This window comes from Onychostruthus taczanowskii, unplaced genomic scaffold (genome assembly GCF_017590055.1).
Source record: "Onychostruthus taczanowskii isolate IOZ18803 unplaced genomic scaffold, ASM1759005v1 scaffold16, whole genome shotgun sequence".
NCBI classification, from domain to species: Eukaryota; Metazoa; Chordata; class Aves; order Passeriformes; family Passeridae; genus Onychostruthus; species Onychostruthus taczanowskii.
This window is the reverse complement of record NW_024498795.1, coordinates 9,727,986-9,748,227: the sequence shown is the minus strand read 5'-3', so window position 1 is coordinate 9,748,227 and position 20,242 is coordinate 9,727,986. Positions and strand designations below refer to the sequence as shown.

Here is a 20,242-nt window from a genome sequence, read left to right as displayed (position 1 = left end):
CCTGCAGCAGGAATTAAGACCTGGGCTATTATTTCCAATAATTTTCCTGTATCTCTGCCCCTACCAACCTTCACTGAAGCACCCTAATCAAATTCCTAATTTCACTTAAGTGCGAAGTGGGGCAGCAGGCACGAAACCCATCAATGGCAGGCAGGAACTCTCTTTTGCCATGGTAGCTAATCATGCTGGAAATACACAGCTATCAGTGAATAGCTGAAGAAATACAGAAAAGAGTTCACTGACAGAAACACTACACAAACTAGCCACAGAACAAGTGGTAGCTAGCTGCCACTTAACACCACAAAAATCTCTCACAGTTTTGAGGGAAAACAGCTTCTTGTACCCATCTACAGACAACCACGGCCTTCAAATGAAACCTTCACGGTAACCTGTGACAAAAAAATTCTTTGTTTACCACTACTCAGGGGTGTTCCTACACAGCCAAAGAATGAGAAGCTAAAAATAATCACTAACAAAAATCAGTATGGAAATCTCGTGATCATTGACTGAACCAGTGCTTCAGTGGGAGAGCAGGACAGGACTCCTTCCCTGGAAGCCTTGGAGCACCATCACAACCCTTTTATTTTACCTCTACCAGGTAGGTTTTGACAGTCCTCAGCTCCCATCACCTCAAAAGGTGAATCCAAAGTCCTTCACACACAGTCCTTCCCTGCTGTGAGGAACAAGCTTGCCAATTCTCTGTCCAGTGGGAGCAACCCGAGTTCTGCCGGTGCCAAACAGTCCCACAGCCTGCCCCAAAAGCTGCCAGGACTCTCCATCCTCCCCTTCATGCTCTACCACTAAAGATAAAGCTTCCTAGTTCCAGGCCAGGGCGACTAATCCTTTTCTCAGACAATCTGGACAATCCAACAGTAATATTAAAAAGCTTTAATATCATTTACTGAACATAAAATACCTATCAGAAATCTGTTACCTAGTGACAAAAGTAACAATCATCAATGGCAAGCACCAGAAGAGTCACAATTACCAACACCCCCAGCCCCAAGTCAGTCAGTTGGCATCTGAGGCGAGTTAGCTGCTGCCTTCGGTGTCGTTGGTGAGGCTTTCGGCCAGGTCCCCGAGCCCGGCTTTGGTCAGCGCCGTGATCAGGTTCTCGGGGGTGGCGTGAGTGCCCTCCTGATCCTGCCAGGCCACCAGCAGCTGCTTGGCTCTCATCTTCACATCCTCGCTGTCCAGCTCAATCTGCCGGATATCGGATTCCTTCATCTCCAAGTAGGGGGCCAAGGCCTTCCACTGCTCCCCCAGCCTGTTCGCGAAGGACTCGATCTGCTCGCCCGTCATGGCTTTGTCCCGTTGCACCTCTGGACCTGGGGAAAACAGAGAAGGAATCTGAGACACGGGGAAACATCTCCAGACACTGCAAATGAATCTTCCCTGATTCGTCCCATTTTAAATCCTCTGTTTATTTACTGAGACTGACTTACACCTTTTCTGCAGCGTTCCAAACCTACCCAAGCTCCGAGAACAGATTTTTACCTGGGTTTCAAGAGCCATGTCCCTTCATGCCCATAATAAGGAAAATCTTGCTTTTTATGTTACCTCCTTTTATATTGAGAGAAGTGCCTAAGTCTTAAATACATCAGAACTGTCTGCTCCAAATGAAAACAAGGATTTTGACAGACAGACTACAGTTTTCAACACAAGTCAATTATAACATTAAAATACAGAGTGATCTTTAACATTTATCTGTGTTTTGGAATTTTTTAGTCACCTTACTCAAAGTCAACCCAGGCAAAAAAACGCAAACAAACCCAGTTTCATTCCGTTTTTTTCTCATGTTCCTATTGGCTATGACTATAAATTTCATGTGTAGTCAGTACTTTAAGGAATTTTCTATCATTCTGGCATTGACATACAAACCATGGAACACTAGGCTCTGCTGAGAAGCCAAGTGCTATAGGGATTACAGATGGGTTCGCACATTCATAGCTTATCATGGTCTACAATCTATGGCTCACTACCCATGCTCATTTCACAATTTTAAAGAAAAAACCACCACAATTGAAATACATAGAGAAATTAATAATATTCCTAATATTTAAATAAAATATATTTCATGAAAAAACAATCTTATTAAAAATTAGTCCCTTCTTGTGCCACTTGAAGAGACAGCTGGCATGGAGTAGAAATTTCAAGTCTCTCCAGCGCTTATCAGTCAGTCATTTATCTGAACTAAAGCCACATTGAAGGAAAGGACAAAAGATGCAACACAACAAAGCAATAAAAGCCTTCAGATAATTTCCCTTATGTCTAAGCACAGCAGACCACGGCTCTGCCAGCGTTGCTCTAAGACAAGATTTAAAGAAGGATGTAAATCCCACACAGCGACACCACAAAGGCTGTGTGAATTAGCAGTAAGCTGAAGAGGAAAGAACTTCTCTGCTACTGCAAAGGAGACTGTGGAGAAGGTCAAGTGATGGATGGAAAAGGGCAACAGGAGGGAGATCCAGAGAGGCCCAGAAGTGGCTTTCCACTGACAGAACACAGTACGCAAGAGGTACCCTCAGCTGCCAGAGGTACCCTGCGTATCCCATCCACTCATGCTGGATCCAGGAGCTGGGACACAGGGTTACAACCCACAAGGGAGAAGGTGCTGTGAGATGAAGGCATGAATGAGGATGGAAGAGGGCAGATTCACAGACAAAGGAGATGGGGCAGGACACCTAGGAGCAGGACATGCCAGGATTAAAGGCAAGAGACAAACAGACATGGATTGTGGAGAAAAATGAGCGAGATGATGTTTGTCAGGAAGGTTGCTCTTCTCCCAAATAAACTTTTGCCTTTAAGGTATTTTAAATGAAGAGGAAGTAAAGACCTCAGAGTTGGAATATATGCATTTTTGAAAGTCCCACAGTTACCACCCCAGGATGGGCTAGGGGAAAGTGCGTAGCCCAGTGATTAAAGGGCAGAGAGAACAGGAAAATGGGTGAGGAGCACTCACACAGGCTTTTACACAGCTGACATTTCAGCCATGAACACCCAGTGACACTGGCAACATAGACCACATAGCAGAAAAGGTGCTCCTAGTGGAAGTGCAAATCCAACAGGTTGGAAGCTTTCAGCATTGCAGGCCAGGACACTGGGAGGCTGCTCCTGGTGCCCTGTGTCCCAAAAAGGCTGTGCTTTTTGGTGCAAATGCACTGGGGTAAGTAGGACTGATGGCCCTCAGTGGAAACTACGTTAAAACACAGATTCTGCAATACACATCAAGAGAAAAACTGAAAAGACCGAGAATATGCAAATCTTACTTTCATTGTTTTCCTTTAATAAAGCATCATTATCTTCCTCATCTTCATCTTCACCTGTTTTTATTTCTTCAGAAGGAGGCTACAATGAAAGAACTAAACATCACCGGATGAATTTTGTGTTCAAAGAGAAATTCTACAGCTCTGTGCTTGTCTCTGGAATGCGTGTTAGAATGGAAAGCCTGACACAATCCCACATGAGAATTAAAAATTCCCCAGAGTCTCCTAAACACCAGTAACACCAGTAAGTTCTAATAAAATGTATTACTAACTAAAAAAAAACTCATAAAAGCATCCACTGACTTATATAGGAGTCTTCCTTTTCATAGTAACAACAACTAAGTATTCCATAGGTAGCTTTATCACCTGCATAAAAAAAACCCCAGCCAACCAAATTGAAGATCACCAATGATGAACATTTTTTAAAAAAAAATCATTATTATTGTTATTCACTGATTTTATTCCACACTGGGGAATTCCCCAAAATTTATGTACTTACAGACTTCTGGAAGGTGACACTCAAATATACAAACAACAAACTTTTCACTCCCTCATTCAGGTACTGATCAGCCAAAATGTTTAATCCTTTTCTACATTTCAGCCACGGGCCTTAGGTAGATAGTTGTTTCTTGCCATAGCCTTTGGCACATGACAGTAGTACCATCAGGAATATTGCATACAGCCATACCTTAATACATTCAACAAATCAAAATCCCCACATTTTTTCTGAACTTGCTCTTAGCATACAGTTAACTCTGATGGCTGGACAAACAAAACAGCCCTATATTAAACTCCAACCTTTAGACCTCACATTACACAAAAGAAGTTCTCAGTAGAGAAGCAGGGGTTTGTATCTGCAAGACATTGCTGGGTTGTGTGCTAATTCAGAGGTGCAGAAAGTGTCCCTTCTCCATTGGCAGCCTCTCTTATCACTGTGTATAAAGCCACCTGAAAGGCCCTCCCCAGACTCAAATTTGTACTGTTGATCAAGCAAAGGGTTAATGCCTTAAATTTTACAGCTCCACAAGGTTTATTCTTGTTTTGCCTATTTTAGAAGTCAGGGAGCTGATAGAAGAACTCTGGCAAACCTTGCTGTAAAGCTCTGGTAACACTTAGTGCAGCACCATCAGCTACACACGCTGCCTCTTTTCCTGCCATCCCTGTATATTCATGAGCCATGATTCTGACTTAGACCCTCCATAAAATTGGTCTGCACTGCAACATGGAACCCAAGCAGCTGGGTTAATGTATATAATTGTATATATTCACATACACATACATATAAATATACATATATACTCCTGCCTACCAACAGGATTGCCACAGCTGTTGTTTTTTCAGAGGACAAGGCAGGGCTGAACAGTTACTAGGTTAATCAGTGTTACTCAGTTTATTGTTACTGAGATCTTCAGAGATTAGACCAATTTTGTTTGTATTTTTTACTTCAGTGTACAAAATTTTTTCCTGGCAATTTTTTTTGGCCCCCTCTGTCCTCATGTACCAAATGGACTGCAGAGGGACAACCAGAAAGTGAACGAATTCAGCATTTATTATTAGAGGATAATATTACTTACAGGCAGTTCCTTGGCTAATTTGATTACCATGTTTTCTAGATATTCAGGTAAACTCTTGAATTGTTGGTTTGTTGGCTGGAAGAAGTGGGGACTCCTGCGTGCCAGAAGTCTCAGTGCTCTCCAGCCATAGTTAGAATTGTTCACCGCCCTACAATAAAACACAAGTTTGACTAGTAAAGTCTGGCATCTGTAAAAACACAGAGAAAGATTTGAGACATTTAGTAATACAATTCTGTCCAAATTTAATCAGTTTTTGTACATTTCTGGAGTCCTACACAGATACTAGTAATGCTGAGAACAGTCTGTTTTCTTTAACAATCCAAAAATGAAACAGATTAAAACCAAGTGAAACACAGCAGAGATGGACATACTTATACTTATTTTCAACCATGTTTTCAGGGTCTGCTTGTTCAATAGCTTCCTCAAAAAATTCCTCCAGTGTTGGCATATATTCCCTAAAAAAAAAAAAATCAAATAAGGAGCTTAATAGGCTTCACAAACTTCTCTAAAACAGACAGTCTTTGTTCCTTCAGACACGTCTCAAGCTCATCCACTGAAGAGAAAAATACAAATCCCAAACCAACCCACTCAAATTTAACAATTAAGCAAAGAAACTGTTTGATATATGTGGCTATGCAATTATTAACTGCATAACCACTAGAGTGTGCCAGCAGTTGCTAGCACTGCCTATTATACACATTTAAACCTCCTGCCATACCAAGAGGTGGCATCAACATCTGCCAACAGCATTTGCACTGCTCACAAACGCTCAGAAGTCTAAAATGGTTGCTAGTTTTGTGCCATTTGACAGCATCAAAACATGGCTGTCCCTGCCACCCCCCACCTCAGTTCCATCTGCTCTCGGAACTGCTTGTGGCTGGTTCTGACAGGCACTCAGAGCAGCACAAAAGGAACCCTGACCTAAAAACAGAACAGAAATGAAATTTCACACCATCAGGACGGTTTGCTGCTGAGAAGACTCTACCCAAGAAACACAGACTGTGTGAGAGCTGTAGGTTACTGAGAGCCAAGACTCACAGTGGTGCAAAGCAAGCTCATAATGATCTGTATTTCTCCTACCTAATGCCGACAGGGACACACCTGCTTCTGCAAGGGAGTCTAGTAAAGGGCTGGAGCAGGGGGTGAAGCACTGGTCTATAAATTCACTTCAATTTTGTTTTGAAAAAGGCATTTTGCCCAGGGCAGCTGTGCCCTATGCATCATCACTGACTACTGGCACCAAAGCCAGTGCCTTGAAAACCCATTTGAGTCCTGTCATATTATCCCCAAAACAACCATCTACAAAGGGGGCAGCTAAGGAAGTATTACCCCATTTGAAGGGAGATATGAAGAACCAAAGCAAAAGGCTACACTCACTTGACCATGTACAGTCAAAGAGCCCGTAACAAAACCTTGCAACTGAATCCGGATGCTGTGGGATCTATTTCCTGTTTACCATGGCATGCATTTTCTTTGTTTATCTCCATTTAAGGGCTTTATTTATTTTTATTTAAAGACATTGCAGCACAATACAATCACACACACTGAACCAAACACAACTCCACCTTCATCCCTTGGCCTACTAAAGGCAGGTATCCTGCCAAAGGCCTTCCTGTACATCCCAGCCTCACAAGAAAGGAGGGCACTTTCTCTGCAAAGCTCTGAACCTCTAGAAAAGCAATTCCTCCACCCAGGATATCTGCACAGCTAGCACCTCTCCCCAGGCAACCACTACTAGCAGAGTTCTCTTTGGGAACTGTCCCATTCCTTCTCCAAATTTTCTTACTTTGTATCATGTCTGCACAGTAAAAGAGATTTTGGCATCTGTAACAAAGAAAGTTGTGTAGCAGAGTACATTTTAAGCATTTCCTACAATTGTGCAAGCATAAGGGACAACCAATAACTGTGCTTTTCTGTATCTGCCCCATGAACAGACACGGTATGTGCTGGAACAATGCCTGGTAGCCAATTTCCTCTTATCTAGCATTGTTTAAAGCACAGGCCTGCTCGAAAATCATAGCCAAGTAGCATGCTAACTTCATCAGAGCCAGACTTGGCAATCTTCCTTCATTATATAAGCTAATTAATTATACAATTATGTTCTACAAAAGGAGAGTTTTCATCTGGTTTTCAGCTTAGATTTTACTTTAAATGAAAATTACTGGCAGCATAAACACACGAAGAAGTGAGGAAAACTGTAAAGAGATTTCAGGGCAAAGATTCATACAACCACCTTCTCTCAAGGTGTGAAATGCACACCTCCTAAGATCACCTTGCACATCTTCCTTATGCAAATTTGGTAACTCTCTAATTAGAGTGCTAATTAGTTAGCTTTAAACAATGACACACTCATTTTTTACCTACCTACTCTCAGATTTACAGGCTTCCATGTTATCAGGACATAAATTCCAAAGGCGGGTCAGTTCCTCACTGAAAACAAAAGCATAAACACACATTGTTTATGTTCACCATTCTACCATGCCACACTTATGGACTGCTTTGAAAGGCTCTGTAAAAGATGGTTATAAGGAAAGAAAGCCTACTGCAAATTTTAAAAGAGTGATATATCTTTTGGCTGTTCTTTGGCAGTTCCAGAGTAAGGATGTTTGAAAATTAGTGTATAGAAAAATGAGTGGGGGGAAAAAAACCACAAACACAAAATCCCCCAAACCAATTAACCAAGCCAAACCAGAAATTTTGTAAAGCAAAAGAGAAACCAACATACTTCCCCATAAGGATTTTTTTGTTTGATCCTTTTCCTAAGAAGTCCTCTGGAGCTGGCCTCTTCCTCACAGGCCTCATTGGCTTAGAATCAGGAGGTCTAAAGAAAAAAAAAGCTCTTTAGTATCAAACCAGTAATATCTCAAGAACAGAAAAAGCTGTTTCACCTTCACCTTTCACCTTGAGATGGTGCCAAGTTAAATCATAATAAAAGGATTGAGGGACAATGAGTCTAAGGGTAGAAGGAGGCAGCGGAGAAAAGGTGAGAGAAGGCAAAGTAGAGATAAAGGATTCTGCCAGACATCAAAATTAGTTCACTCAAAAATGTAAAAGTCTACCAGAGTCCCAATAAACAGAAGGAAGCAAATCACAATTGTGCCAGCAGGTTGTGATCTACCCTGCTGCTGGGATCATGGCTGCAAGGTCTCTTTCCCCAGCTGCACCTGATTTCATGGGATTAGAGAATGGAGATCCCAGAGCACTGAGGTTAGGGCAAGACCTACCCAAGCTGAAACTCTGGATGAGATCTAAAGGAGACAGAATATTTATAAAAGTCAAATTTCATAATTTTACTTCCCCACAATCCCCCTGCAACAGTAATTACTAACAGCCCCCCTCCCTTTTATTTACAAACAGCTTAAGTCATGAAGAGGTGGCTGCACCTCATCTCCCCAATAAAAGGGAATCTCCAAAGATATAATGACCCAGATGCTCCTTACCACAAAAAAGCCACAGTATCTGTGTAAAATGAAGAAGGGTGGAAGACAAATGTCTGGTCATCCCCTCAAGACAGTCAAGCAGACACATGGAGTCAAAGTTCAAGTTTTGCCACTAGTTAGTAACACAGGAAACTTTCAGTGGTGAAAGCCACCTAACTGTCATTTCCTTTAAGGTAAGTGATCACCATCAAGTGGCAAAGTAATAAATAAATTGCGTAAGAGAACTGTTACACAAACTCCAGGTATGCTGCCCTGCCAAAGCCATAATGCCAAAGGCTTCATTAGAGGCAGTCCAAAGGGATATATGGAAAAGTCAGGCACTAACCACTTCAAACTAGGGTCCTCAGTACCACTGGATCCTCAGTACCACAAAATATTGCCCTGAGACAATGAAGAATGCTCTCCTGAGAGCCCACACACCCATAACCAGCTCTTCCCTGACACACTGCAAGCCTTATGACTTTTGGCAGAGATCTAAGAGTCTGCACTCACTGAAGGGACAGGCAACTGTACAGATCTCCAAGCTGTGTGAGTGGTTAATATACACCATGGGTACCAGATTCTGAAGTGGAACCACCATCTCAAACGAGCAGCAGAAAGCTTCTGTTTCATAACACAGTTACCTTTCTTTCACAAAGCTTGGGCAGCCCTCATTTTTCCATGAGTTCCAGTTTTCTTCAGTATTTAATATATGCTGTAGAAAGACAGAAAGTATTGCACATTATTAGGGTCATAAGCACTTTCAGAGTTGACCCCAAAGTTTTAAAGGGAGCTATTAAAATTAAGGGGAAAACTTTGTTCTAGGTTGTGTGTTTCAGTCACTATCTTGAAGATCATCAGCATAATCTTAGGCAACTGGTTTAATTTATGCAAAAATAGTGTAACTCCTCTCTTCAAAAATTGTGGGAAAAGGGAAAATTTATTTCTCCTAGACAAGAAAATAGATGTGGTCAAAGTAAAGGAAAAAAGGAAAGCAAAAAGACAACTTCATAGGTTTTAATTAATTTCACTTGTATTTCATTTCCATGTCTTTGGGCACAGGACTCCTATCTGCAAAAACTTTTAGGTATTTTTTGCTTTTCAATAACACATCATCCTGTATCTGCTCATGCACATACAGGCATATCTCTGTTTCTCCCCAGAAGAAGGGAGAAAAGAGTATTAATGAAAACACGGGATAAAATATGACTACAAAATAAAAAGACACTACAAGACCATTTTTAACTAGGATGAGGTAAAAGTCTTCTCAGATATAACAGGTGTGTTCCAAAAGTTAGTATAAGCTGAAACTGTTTTTTATGTGCTATATAGACTTTGTTCAGGCATCAAAATACTCACCTCTACCATTTTGGAGAATCTTTCCCCATCTGGAGGATTTTCTGAAAGAAGCTATGAATGGGAGAAAATAAGGTGAACTTTTTGCAGTGTATCTCTTGCAGAACATGTAGGAAAAGAACTCCAGAGAAAATGGTGGTTACTGCTTCAAAGGTGGCTGATACAATATTACACACTTAATACTCTTCCATGTAATTTTTATGAAAGTAGATACTGTACCAACCTGGTAGACTGCTTTTGTAGTATCTTCAATCCAAAGAGACTGTTCATCTGTTAGAACATAGTTTGAACTGGAATTGAAAAAAACCCAACACATCAGAAAGTGTGCTGAGAAAACAGAATTTATACTACATACCTTCTGAGGGGTGTTAGAGGGGATCTGAGGAAAGTGCTTTGAATGTGATCTGCTCTGGTCCCAGGGCGTTTGTGGAATTGATTAGATGTGCTTGGGGACCATACTTTCAAGGTGTAGATTCACCCAACAGGAAGCCCATTTGAGTGATTCAAGATCAAACCTCAATATTGGACCCAAAACACAGCAAGTGGGCACAAGGAAAAGATTTACCTCAAAAACACTCACCAAGTGTTATACTACACCATTTGTATCTCACCCTTGACCACCAGTAAGTGAAGTGACCAATTATAATGAACATTTCAATGCAATGACACTGAAATGACTGTCACCTCAAAAGGAATGTACTGGAATTCAGAAGATCTGAATTCCATTCCTTCTCAGCCACTAGACTGCCTTGATAAATGAGCTGTAGAATTAGGATAATGATCCTAGTTTACAAAGTTCTTTGAGAGCTGTTTACAAAAAGCAATATATAGCAGGTGGGAAACAGCTGCCTTGTCAAGGATGTTAATTATTATGTGCACATACAGCCCAGGGCACAGGAAATGAGAGACGGGTTTTTCTTCAGAATAACATTAGAGACTAGGGACAGATGGGGTTTGCTTCTATCCCATGAATTTATAAAAGCAACAATCACCACTGTTGTTTCTTGCCATTTTAGACACAGTTCTGCAGTACACTAAAAAAAAACAAATCAGCAACCAATGCCACATTGCAAAGTCAGTGTAGACTCAAAATGATGCCACACACAAGTACCTTGAACTGGTCTTAACAAGTTGGTGCTGCCAAGGAGAGTCTCCTTCCCTCTCATGGCTAGCATTCATTGTAAGCAAGTTTTAATGGACTCTACTTCTCTGAGGCCCCACAACTCACAAACCTGGCAAAAAACTTACTCTGCAAAGATGAGCAGATTGCACTGTTGCCTGTATAGGAAATGGCACAAGTTTGAGCAAGTCAAATCAATACTAGAGCACAGGAGGGCAGAGAATCAGGCAGAGGAACAGAGAAAAGATTGAGACCTCTGCTTTCCTGCTGTAAAATGACTTCAGCCACACCCTGTATTTACCAAGCCTTGGGTGGGCTCCACAACCTCAGAATAAGTAGGAAAACTATTTTAAAATATTTTGGTTTATCTCCAAGTTCCTAGTTCCCCATCCTCAAAACACAAAATATTTTCACATTACCTTTTAAATTTTACTTGTCCCTTTAGGTACTGAAAGAGTATTAGGTACTGCAACAAGATGTGACGACGGAAGTTACTGTCACTCAGCTGTAAATCCATCAGCTAAACAACAATAAAAAAGCAAAAGATCTTTAAATATTTACTCTCTTTTAACTTATCTTTGTAAAGGCAACCTTAGAAATGAAATCCAATAAACAAATGGCAGCGTTACTAAAGACTCTTATTCCAGAAAGAGAAGCCCCCGAGTCATTAATTAACAGAGACAACCCACAAAGAATAAAACAGAAGAAGGAAGAGAGCAAATCTATCTAAATAAAGCAGCCAAACAGTGTAAAGGGATAGCCAGAGAAACTGTGGAGTCTTGACTGGATATAGTGCTGATCAACTGCTCCAGCTGAGAGCTTTGAGCAGGGTAGCTGAACCAGACATAGGTTCCTTCCAACCTCAATAAGGCTGGAATTCTGGAAGGGAAACCACATACCTTTTCACTAGTTAGGAACTTAGCAAAATACACATGTTCTCCTCCTGTTTTTAGTTCTTCCAACTTTTTTCGGGAAGCCTGAGTGTCGTCCAATTTGTAACTTTTGAAAACAGCCAAAACTTCTTCTGAGTACTACAAAACAGAGTTATTTACCACATGAAAACAATACTGAACCTTTGTAGACTTAAAGCCAAAGCAAGTAAAACACCTGGTAAATCTGCTATCAGCCCACTGAGACAACCCATTTGTTACCGATGTGTAGGACCGCTCTGAACACCACAAATGAAGTTGAAAGCATTATTGTATCAGAACATGTAACCATACAGAATATTTAAAGTATGCTAAGAAAAACAGCATTTTGGGTTGTGAACAGTGCTTTGCTGTTTAGACATAATGAAGAAAAAGGGTTCACATGATGACAGTGCTACAGTAAAAAATTTAATCTGAAAGACTTAAGTCTGGCCTTGATCAGTTTCTGAACTGTACCTGTGGTGGTTTTTTGTGGGTTTTTTTGATTTTTTTGACCCCATTAGTAGATGTCATAAATTAGATTTATATTAAAATGTCTGAGCAGATGTCACCTCTTATTATCAGAACACAGAGAATGAAGACAAAAAAATAACTAAACTTCTTTGAATTAAATAAATATTGAGTGACAAATTTTGAAGAAACAGTACCTTAGCAATAAATCCTCACCAATATTCATACTAAGCAAAACTGAAACAACTGGCTGAAGGGGACATTCAAGTCATTGCTTCTACAAAGAGATTTGCTTCATTAGAAACCAGTAATCTTTAGGATCCCACTAAATCAATATGGAATCCCACTAAATCAATAGCTGAAGGGGACATTCAAGTCATTGCTTCTACAAAGAGATTTGCTTCGTTAGAAACCAGTAATCCTTAGGATCCCACTGGAATCAATATGACTACTCAAAAATAACAAGTAGGACTAGATAGAGTTATTTATCTTCTTGGGGTAAAAAAACCCACCCAAACCCACAACTTCTGCTTTTTACAGCTAAAAAAACATAAAAAAAGGTACTTCAGGCACTGTAACAACATATGAAGTATTTCTGATGTTGACACATACATTAGAGAGTTTACTGTACATTTAAACATAATATTCATTTACTTAAAAAAGCCAACTTTAGAAAACAGCAAAATGCATTTCCTCATGCACTATCATCTTCCATTTCCTGCATTTCTTCAATGCACTATCATTCAAAAGCCTGAGCCTTTGAACTATGTAGAAAACAGCAAAATGCATTTCCTCATGCACTATCATCTTCCAGCAGCCTGAGCCTTTGAACTGTTCCATGCTTAAGCAGTCACTGCTACTTGTGTAAACAATGACCTTTACTTAGGCTGAATGGTTGAAAGCTGAACTCAGATTACCTTAAGAAATGTTTTCCATGACACCTTCTCATAGCACTGCACAGGATTTCTAAAATAATCTTGAAGTGACCAGAATTTTCTATACAGGTTATAATCTATTGGAATGGAACTGTGGAAAAAACAATGAGGAAAAAACCATACTGAAAAGCAAAATATAATATTCAAGTTCACTCAGGAATGTACAACCCCAGAAAATCTTATTCATTTTGGAAGTAAATTAGCAAGTCAGTAGTGAGAAATCTGTAACTCAAAATTTGTCCTTGTAAGAGTTTTCCATTCAGTCTGTTGTTACTTTTGCACCATAAAAACAAAAATAATACATAAAAGGGATCTTAGGAGTTTTTCACCATCTGTGGTATTAAGAGGAACACAGCTTCTTCTCCTTAAGCATACACTCAAAATCCCTGAATAGATCTTATCACAACAAGTTTTGTGAAGAGAATTTGGAAAACTGTCAAAACCAGAGTGGTTCTCAGCCAGGGTATACAACTTTTTCAATTCTCTAAATTTCTGTCTTCCAGGCAACTTAAGCAATTAAGACATTGCCAGGAGTCTTCCCTGATTAGATACATCTAATCTTCAGAGGGCAGATGATGAGGAGAATTTGGATCACAATATGTAAAGATATTTCCCAAACAGCATTTTTCCTTTCACTTTAAAATGCTTTTCACTTTGCTTCTGCTTTTAAATTTCTGTCAGCTCACCAGCTTGTTGGTGCTTCATCATCTCCCATTTCACCTTCTTCTACATCCATTCCTTCTTCCCTCTCCTCGGTGTGCTAAATAGGAAAAAAATATTTAAGATTTATGCAAAGGCCACTACAGTTTCCAGAGAGCTCTCACAGTGTTGTTTACTATAAACATTCAATTACATACTAGATCAGAAAGCTTAAGCTGGTAACTCAAAAGATCTCTGAAGTATTATTACTGTAATCTGAAGTTTTATTACTGTAATATGTGCAATAAATTTCTGTCTTAATGCAATGGTAGCCTCACTTCTGAAAAAAGCTGAAGAGACAGCTCTGTCCTCTGCATACTGTGGGGAAAACTTTGCACAGTAGGTGACAGTACTCATTCATCACAATCAAATCCATCTTTTTCTCCCTCAGATGGCACAGTTTAATGTTCCAGGTACCATAAAAGGCATCTGGAAATGCCTATTCCCAAAACAACAGCTTAGTCTGGCAGAGGGACAACCAAATGACGAACCTATAGTCCCAAACACTTTTTGCGTAAACAATCTTAAACATTTACTGCAGAATCAATGAAAAATGACATAGGAATTTTCACCTTCTGTCCCAGAGTGCTCTCATGTTCATTGGTATTGAAAACAGTGACATTTTCCAGGTTAAACTGACTCTGTAGGTTAAGCCCTGTGAAAAACAAAGAGAAAGTCTTAAAAGCCGTGAAGTTCCCAAGTCTGTTTATGAAATACTGATACTCAATTATCAGAGCATTCAAAGCTTACATTTGAAATCAAACCAAATAAAAGTCACAACGTCAAGGACAGGCACAAGAACTAGGATGCAACTGCAAAGTGATTTGCTCCATCTGGATTTGGTCTGCAACCATCACAGACTTTAAAGATTCAGCTTATTTAGTCTTGATGTTAAGTGTGATGAAATGCAAAAAATCTCACCTGACTTTTCTGAAAGTGGAAATAACCTAGCCAAGAACAGCTGAATTCTTCCACAGAAGACTGTGTTTTGTGACTTAGATAATCTTCTTAGGAGATCTAAATATTGTAAAAAGTAAAGAATATTAGTATTTATCCCTCTTTTCATTTCTCATGTAACAGAATTCAAGCCCTGCTAATTACATGAACTACAGAGCTAATGAAAGGAAGCTCGTAATTGTAAATTTGAATGCCAGTGACTCCCTCTGACCAGACACATTTCTTCCGGATGCATTCTGCCAATTCTCCTAACACCTTCAACACCAATAAAAAATAAATTTGAATGAATTCTACTCAAATATAGCCTTGGATACAGGCCTTGTCATTGCTGAGGAATGATATTCTTCTACAATAATCTCCAGTCATGAACAGTTACCAGTTACCCGAGGTCTGAATTACATTTACACATTCTTGCTTATTAATTAAAAGTAATGTAAAGTAAAAAGTAATGTACCTGTTGAGTGATGCACCTTTTAACTTCATTACTTACTGAACACAGCTGAATTTAAATCAAATTATTAAACTAATTTTCATCCGCTGAGATAGGAAGTTCTTTAATACTGCTCCACCCTCCCCAATTTTACCACTCACCATTGCACATGCGCAGCAAGTAATTCTTCCCTGCAGAGTAAAATGTGTTCTGAAACAGAGTAAAGGTATTTAGAACATTAAGAGATCATAAAACCTTCTTGAGCAGATTCAATCCAATCACAAGATATGAGTAAGTCACTCCTACAGATAGCTAAATATGAGTCTTCCTTTACATAACAGGCAGGTTTCACAAAAAGAAAGGCAAGTCCCACAAACTCCAAGAAAGCATAAAATACATTTACATCCAGCCTTCATAAAAAAAACCCACACGTGACAATGAACTGTAAGAACACCATCCACTTTTTTTTTCTTGGAATGCACGAATTTTTACACTCACTTCCTTTATTATTCCATGCATGATTTATACAAATAAGCAAAGAGAACACACAAAAGATTTATGGTGTTCCCAGTACTGGTGATCTGGAAGAAGAAATTGGTGGATACTTGAATTAACAAGTATCAAAAATTATATCGTGAATATATCAGGGGCCATCATGTTACCTGAAACAAACCAGCCTGAATGACTATGGGAGGAGGTTCTAGTTAGAAAATCCAGATTAGGAAAACTCTGAGACAGTAGAATTCTTTTCAGGTGCTATCGCTGGAGTTCCTGACACACATGTGTCAGCCACAAAGACAATTAAATTCTGTTCATTAATATGGTTCTGGTAGACAAAAGCTTTGGCCAAACTATGCAACATTTTGCAAAAATACCTACCGATTTCCACGTAGCAACATTTTTCTCCACAAAAGTGAAAATTTTGTCACACTGATCCAAAGGGAGGCAATCCAGAACATCCCCCAAAAGCACAAAAGGAGTTGATGCAGTGCAGATACCTGTAAGGAACAGGGAATTTTTTATTCAACAAATCTGAACTGAAATATAAAACAAAGAGATGCACAGCACTTGAGGGACATTTTATTAGAAAAAGTAGAAGAAAGAAGTTCTTCTGAATTCCTACAAATCCTAACAGAAAACTTGGGCTAAAATGCAAGCTTTCATTAAAGCTATTTCTAAACATACTCAAATGAGATTTGCAAAAGCTTTGCACTAACATAAAACAAATATTAAAAAAATCACTGTTCTAACGACCTCAAAGTCTGAAACAATGTCACACCTTTTTGCAGACTGCAAGTGAACTCTTTCAGACTTCTCTATGCACAGTTAGTCCCACTACACACATCCATGAAGCCTGAGAGCCTTTGCAAGCCCCATTAAAACAGTGTTCCAAGTCCATCCACCCAGGCTCTGCAGGCAGTGCCTGCACTCCTCATAGCACAGCTCTTGTTATTCTACAGCTCATAAAACATACATGTAATTGACCTGCACTCACTAAAACAAACCATTTTTGATGAATAATGTGAACAAATAAACAAAAGGAAGAGAGCAAAAGCCACTTCAGAGGAGAACAGCACACTGATTTCTGACACAATCTGCTATTGAAACAGATTCAAGTATTTAAAAACCAGCCATACACTGACAGGAGATGAGCACAGATACCCAGGAGATGTTATTTCTGCCTGTGCCAAGTCATTTTACCTTCTGCCTCAGTGGTCTCATCTCTGAAATGATGATGGTTGGAATCTGCTAATCATTTTAGAGTGCTGGACAAAGAAACTGCTAATCATGCTGCAACCAAACGCATTCATCTTTCTTTATTAACAACAACAAAAAAATTCCAACACAAATGTCACAAATATAACCAAATTTAAATATATTATATTTAATTTCTCTTCTGAAACAAACCCAAGCTTAACCACTAGCATAAGAGCTATATGTCATCAAATGTAAGCACAGTAGATGATTTACAGAAATCAAGATTTTAAAATTCCCCTACATGGCCCCCAAAACTGCCAAAAGATTTGAAAGAGAGATGCTCACCCTCTGTGACTCCATTAATAGCAAGAGAAATAATTGCCAGGAGATTCTCACATGGAGCTTTGTTTATCTAAACAAAGAAAACAGTGTTGAGATGCTCCAGTCTGACTATAATGTATCTAACAAAACTAAAATTCTTGTTTCCAAGTAGGCACATTTAAAACAAATATTGACATTCAACTTTCCAAAACAATCTATGAAATCTGACCTATCATTTAACTGCAGTAAGTTTTTATTGAGAATTAAACCTTTCCTGACTGCTTCCAGCCACTAAAGATCCAAATGCACAGAGTCATTTACCTCCAAAAATTAATATCCCACATTCAGACTTCATTCAAATATTATTTGACCATAAACTATTTAACTCCTTTCATCATTCTTTTCTGCTGACAAGGCAGCTTTGTTGAATAAGTAACAAATCACAAAATAGTTTTGAGGAGGCCAAAACATCTCATTGTTCAAACCCCCTGCCAGGGGCAGAGACACCTTTCACTAGCCCAGGTTGCTAAAAGCCCCATCCAACCTGACCTTGATCCCTTCCAGGGATGGGGCATCCACAACATCTTGGGACAACTTGTTCCAGTGCCTCACCACCCTCACAGTGAAGAATTTCTGACATCTACTCCAAACCTACCCTTTCCACCCACCCCTAAAGTACGCAACTTGTTCCAGTGCCTCACCACCCTCACAGTGAAGAATTTCTTTCTGACATCTACTCCAAACCTATCCTTTCCACCCACCCCTAAAGTACAGTTATTGAACAATGCATGTTTATGAACTGTAATTTTAATATGCAGCAGACCTTCATAAACATTATAAAGAACTGCTAGAAAAGGCTCAGACAACAGCTCTCACTACAGTGTGATTCTGTAAAATACAAGATTCTACCAACCTCCTGGAATCATCTGTATTTAATCTCAATTACCTCACCATTACAAAGCTCCTGTTTTTAATAAAGTGATTTCTTACACTTAAGTAAGTTGCTGTTACATTAATACACTAGCCTGCTAATAGAAATTTGAGGTTCAACAAGAGATAAGCTTCAGCAGTTTAAAATACTTACTATTTCTTCTTCTACAACAACTCTAAAAGCTTGATCCAAGGTACATTTCTTTTCATTTTCACTGCAAATGCAAACATTCCACCTTAGTTAGTAACAGCCTTCAGGCACAAGATTACTAAAACTTATCTAAACAGGCACTTTTAAAAAAATCAAGTGGCCTTTACTTACCTTCCAGGAACCTGGTTAAATGCATTCAACAACGGCTTGATGCTTTTGTTAATCAGAGCCTCTCTGGTGGACGTCTACCAAAACAGAAAGAAAGAAAAGCTACAACACCAGTACAAATCTAAAAGGATCTTTCTCCTTCCTCTGACAGTGGACAGAAATAACAAGGAATCTTTCTGCCACACACCACGTGTTAGTTTACAGAGAGGCCTCTGTAACAAGAAGGGCAAACAACAAGCACATGGGATATCAGGCAGGTGAGCAGAGCATCACACCTCAAACCCGGGCTAACAGTGTGGTGAAAACACCATTTCTAAGTGATACACAGAGGATCACGCTCTTGTGACCAGCGCTGTATCTGTCATTGTCCCAAGTGCTGCATTCACAACTTCAGGTGGTTATGATGCTGTGGGACACAGATCAGAGAATACTCGGAGTCGGAAGAGACCCCCAAAGATCACTGAGTCCAATTGCTGGTCCTGAAAGGTCACATCATGTGCCTGAGAGCCTCTCCCTGTCTTCAAGGGAGTTAACAGCTCCTCCCAATTATCACCTGCAAACCTAAACCTTACTTCCCGTTACAAAATCGCTCTAATGGATCGAGTGCTTGCGCCTCGAGCACTTCTGTGCAAATCCCATCCTCTCGTCTGACAACCTGGGTGGCAAACGCCGGGATCCAGAGGCCTGGGAACACACGGAGCCCCCCAGCTCTGGGCGAGGAAGAGCATCCTTCAGCAGAGGCGCCAAGTGCAATACGCGGGGACCTTTTGCTGCGGGGGGCACGCTACACTTTCATTGCCTTGTACATTAATTTTCGCTGACCTGAAGACTGATGCCCCCACCCTTGGCCCAGCCGGCGTGCAGCCCCGCCCTCACTCCCATTCCCACTCCCACACCGCCGCGCCTCGGCCGCGCTCAGCGCTCCATAAAGGAGCGCCCGGGCCGCTCCTGCCAGCAGCCCCGGCCGGCCCGGCGGCGCCGAGGCACAGCCCGGCCCCGCAGCTTCCCGTGCGAGCGGCAGGGATGGAGGGAAGGCAGGAAGGACGGAGACAAGGCAGGAGGGAGGCGGGGAAGGCTCACCGTGAAGCGGAGCCGCGCCTCGGGCAGGCTGAAGAGCGGCGGCGACATGTTCCCGGGCGGGCGGCGCTGCGGGCGCGCGCCGATGACGCCGTGGTCCCGCCCTTCCTCCCGGTGGGAAGAGGGAGGAGCGCGCGCCGTCGGCTCGGGGAGCGGGACGGCTCCGGGAATGCCGGGTCGCGGAGGGGTTTGGGTTGGGAAACGCCGCCGGGATGATCGGGTCCGGCCGTTAAGCCGGCACTGCCGGCCCGCCACCAAAACACGGCCCCAACGACCACATCCGCACGCTTGCAGGCATGGTGACTCCGCCGCTTCCCTGGACAGCCTGTTCCAATGCTTGGCAGCCCTTCCAGTGAGGCGATTGTTCCCGGTATCCGGCGGAAACCTGCCCTGGCACAACGCGAGGCCATTTGCTGGTTGCCGGAGAGGAGGCCGGCCCCCAGCTGGCCACAGCCGCCTCTCGGCGGTGTGAGGGTGAGGAGGGCTCCCCGGGATGAGCCGGTGTTAGAGGGATAAACGGCGTGCCGGTGGAGTTGGCTTGTTAAAGTTTCATGTTTGACACTGATTTTCAATGATCTCGGGCGCGGGGAGGTTCACAAAGCTTGGGGAGAAGGATGTGGCACTGAGAGGGGACACAAAAGAATGCAGAATTCACAGGGCACCAGAACGCTTGGCAGAACTCCTGAGATAAGGATGGAATTAACAAAGCCAAATCTGCAGCTGTGCTGGAATGGGCTGGAGCTGGATAAAAGGTAATTCTGA

The 20,242-nt window shown here is 41.2% G+C and overlaps 1 protein-coding gene across 1 annotated transcript; it reads right to left on the bottom strand.

Moving 5' to 3' along the window:
* Positions 1-873: 873 nt before the first annotated feature.
* On the bottom strand, positions 874-19,965 carry THOC1 (THO complex 1). The gene is made up of 21 exons (XM_041399360.1): positions 19,484-19,965; positions 18,407-18,480; positions 18,239-18,299; positions 17,179-17,245; positions 16,015-16,133; positions 15,297-15,345; positions 14,670-14,765; positions 14,321-14,403; positions 13,736-13,809; positions 13,032-13,140; positions 11,635-11,766; positions 11,155-11,255; positions 9,839-9,905; positions 9,619-9,669; positions 8,904-8,974; positions 7,566-7,661; positions 7,205-7,270; positions 5,212-5,295; positions 4,841-4,988; positions 3,270-3,348; positions 874-1,328 (listed from the first exon to the last, which is right to left on the bottom strand). The coding sequence occupies exons 1-21, from the start codon at positions 19,529-19,531 to the stop codon at positions 1,033-1,035; spliced, it is 1,971 nt and encodes a 656-aa protein (XP_041255294.1). The 5' UTR covers positions 19,532-19,965; the 3' UTR covers positions 874-1,032.
* Positions 19,966-20,242: the final 277 nt, after the last annotated feature.

Bases quoted from the DNA above. Each gene is read 5' to 3' on its own strand.
- THOC1 (XM_041399360.1), bottom strand. From the start codon at position 19,531: ATGTCGCCGCCGCTCTTCAGCCTGCCCGAGGCGCGGCTCCGCTTCACG. The intron at 15,346-16,014 runs GTAGGTATTTTT...ACTCTGTTTCAG, and splicing joins ATGTTGCTACGTGGAAATCG to AACACATTTTACTCTGCAGG. The intron at 14,404-14,669 runs GTGAGATTTTTT...TGTTTTTCACAG, and splicing joins TCCACTTTCAGAAAAGTCAG to GGCTTAACCTACAGAGTCAG.